The sequence below is a fragment of the Glycine max genome, chromosome 1 (genome assembly GCF_000004515.6).
Source record: "Glycine max cultivar Williams 82 chromosome 1, Glycine_max_v4.0, whole genome shotgun sequence".
Taxonomy (NCBI): domain Eukaryota; kingdom Viridiplantae; phylum Streptophyta; class Magnoliopsida; order Fabales; family Fabaceae; genus Glycine; species Glycine max.
Genome location: NC_016088.4, coordinates 36,529,489 through 36,532,270, shown reverse-complemented (window position 1 = coordinate 36,532,270; position 2,782 = coordinate 36,529,489). Strand labels below are relative to the sequence as shown.

The following is a 2,782-nucleotide window of genomic DNA, read 5'->3' as shown; positions in this document are numbered from 1 at the left end:
CTTACCGTTTGTGATTCATAAATACCATAAGGGGGAATCCCTTGAGGTGCAACTTGCTTGATCAAATCCTTTAGTTGATCGATGGTACATCCAGAAGGAATGTCAAATTTTTTAGGATTTTTTCCTATGAACGAGTAACCGACAAAGTTCTATTGGCGTGGCATGTTCCACCTCCCGTTGTAATATAACAGGGCATCATGAGTAGGGGTTATAGTGGCTTGAAGTAAGTTTAATATATCATCCAGTGTTCTACCAATGGTGCATAATAACTCAATCAGGCCAACACACGAGAATTGGTCTTTACACATTAACATTGTGTTAACATCATCATCGTTTTTCAATGGCATAGATTAAAAGTGAAATTGGTTACCTTCATCTGTGAATGGCCGCCGGTAGTAAATTTCATCCAAATATTTATCATCGGTTAGCTGAAGGGTATTGTGCATTATGCTTTTTAGCGTTTGAAAACCTCAATCGTTAGGTACTCGAATGGGTATTGGAGTGGAACTTTGGAAATAAACACCAATTTCATTGTGAATAATCGATCCATTCGGAAAAATAAAAGCTAATATGGAGTTCACAATCGTCTGACTGCTTGTTTCTCCCAAAAATGTCGTAGTTTGTTGTAAAATTTGGTTTGTCAAGTTGGTTTGGGAGAGAATGAGTGATTTTTGAAAGTTTTGGTGTCATATATATAGATAATGTTCACTAAGATTGCTTGTATTTTTTAAAATAGACACGCGCGCAGATTTGTGTTTGTGTTGTCAAGTACAACAATGTCGTGTCACGCTTTATGTTGCATTAGACATGTATTGCTTTTAAAAATATGCATGCATTTCATAGTGTGTTGTCAAGTTTGACAACGATGTATCATACATGCATAATTTATTTTTGTTGCACAAATTAATTTATTTCTTAACGCAACATTAACGATAAACGAATCACAAAAATTTAATCACATAATCATTAAAATTAAAAATTAACCAAATGAACCAAATAAATAAATTATCCAAAAAACTAAAAATATTCCAAATAAATAACCAAATGTCACTGTCAATAAATAAATGTACCAAATAAATAAATTATCCAAAAAATTATAAATGACATATACAAGGCAAAAATAAAACAACTTCAATGACCGTCTGTATGCCGCCTATGCCTCGATCTGTGACCTACAGTTGGTTGGCCTATGTAGCTTCTTGCGATGCCCACACATTCTTCAACAACAGTATAGGCTTTTGTTCCTTTGATCAGGATCCTCAAGTCCAGTAGCCTCTCCAACTTATCACCAATTGCTACAAAACCATCCTAGCAAGTGAAAGAAAACAAACATAACAATTGTTAGTAATAAAATACTAAAGAAAGCAACAAACACAAATACCAAAAAAAAATATTACCACTGCATGTCGAACATGATGCACATCAACGTCTGCCTCAATAGGTGTCATTTCTGCTATCGGTTGCTGATACACATGTGGTTCAACAAATTCCTCATATTGTTGAACCAGAGGAACTCTAGGAGGATCCCCTCGCTGTTCCGGACTCATTAATGGGTGCCGGACTCATTAATCTGGCAAACAGTGGCCAGGCACTGCACATAATTGCCCTACAGGTGCAATGTACTCACCGAACTGCATCCATCTATCATCAATTTCTTCAATAGAGAGCGAAGATGTAGTAGGATATGGTGAAATAGTCTGGATGTAGCCAAACTGTTGTACAACCCTTTCCGGTTGGTGAATGACCGTCAAAGGGCCCCATCTGAGATGGCCGGAAAATAATGAGATGACCTCAAGTTCTCTAAATGAAAGGTGGTCACTGTATGGAATCCAGCACACCGCGTCATGGGTCAGTCTATCCAGATGTCGTTGATACATGGAAACAGGCAGTGCCTTGCCAGAGGTCCATCGACATGCACGTGGTCTCCTCTCATTATAATCCTCGACAGGAATAGTGGAACCAATGGACGGAAAATGCTCGTAGATCCAACACTAAATATATTTTGCAAACATATTCATTAAAATACACGACAACATAATATTCAACTTCAATGAATTTTTTTTTTTTGTAACATCTTAACTAACCTGTAACAGAGTGATATATCCTGCAAGCTGCCTCGCCGTGCTCTTGAACGCGTCATTTAAATTATCATACATGTGCACAAGTGCAGCAGTGCCCCAAGCGTAACCCCCTCTACGTCAAGTCACGCAGTGCATCCAAGAATACCATGTGCACGTGTGTGGCACTCTTTTTAGCAGATGCAACAAATACGCTCATGCTGCTACAATCCAGTCACATGCCTTGATCTTCATCTGATACACGTCGCGCAGCCACGATAGTCGAACATAAGAGCCATGACACTAAATCATCTCAGCTCTCGCCTCTGCAGTGCTGACCTCGAGTAATTCCACCAACATATCGACAACAACGTCAACATGAAGTAGCTCGAAGCTGTGGAACGCCCCTATAATAGGAAGATGTAGCAATGACGCGATGTCATCCAAGGTGATAGTCACCTCTCCGACGGGCAAATGGAAACTGCTAGTTTCCTTATGCTAGCGTTCCACAAAAGCAGACATTAGTCCCCGATCGCCCGTTGTTAGACAAGTGACCTTAGAAATCTTAAGAAGGGGGTTGAATTAAGATTATGCTAACTATTCCCCCAATTAAAACCTACTCAGATTTTTATGCAAGTTCTAATTTCCCTTTATAACAAATTACTTAGATGATGAATCAAATGAGAAAACTGAAATGAGACTAATCAACAACAGTAAATATAAGA

At 38.6% G+C, this 2,782-nt stretch overlaps 1 protein-coding gene across 1 annotated transcript; it reads right to left on the bottom strand.

The window, feature by feature from the left end:
• Positions 1 to 1,565: 1,565 nt before the first annotated feature.
• Positions 1,566 to 2,156, bottom strand: LOC102661377 (uncharacterized). The gene is made up of 2 exons (XM_006574066.1): positions 2,085 to 2,156; positions 1,566 to 1,991 (listed from the first exon to the last, which is right to left on the bottom strand). The coding sequence occupies exons 1-2, from the start codon at positions 2,154 to 2,156 to the stop codon at positions 1,566 to 1,568; spliced, it is 498 nt and encodes a 165-aa protein (XP_006574129.1).
• Positions 2,157 to 2,782: the final 626 nt, after the last annotated feature.

What these genes read in the sequence shown, in the direction of transcription:
- LOC102661377 (XM_006574066.1), bottom strand. Translation starts at nt 2,156, where the DNA reads ATGTATGATAATTTAAATGACGCGTTCAAGAGCACGGCGAGGCAGCTT. An exon ending in GATATATCACTCTGTTACAG is followed by an intron (nt 1,992 to 2,084) that starts GTTAGTTAAGAT and finishes AAATATATTTAG; the next exon opens with TGTTGGATCTACGAGCATTT.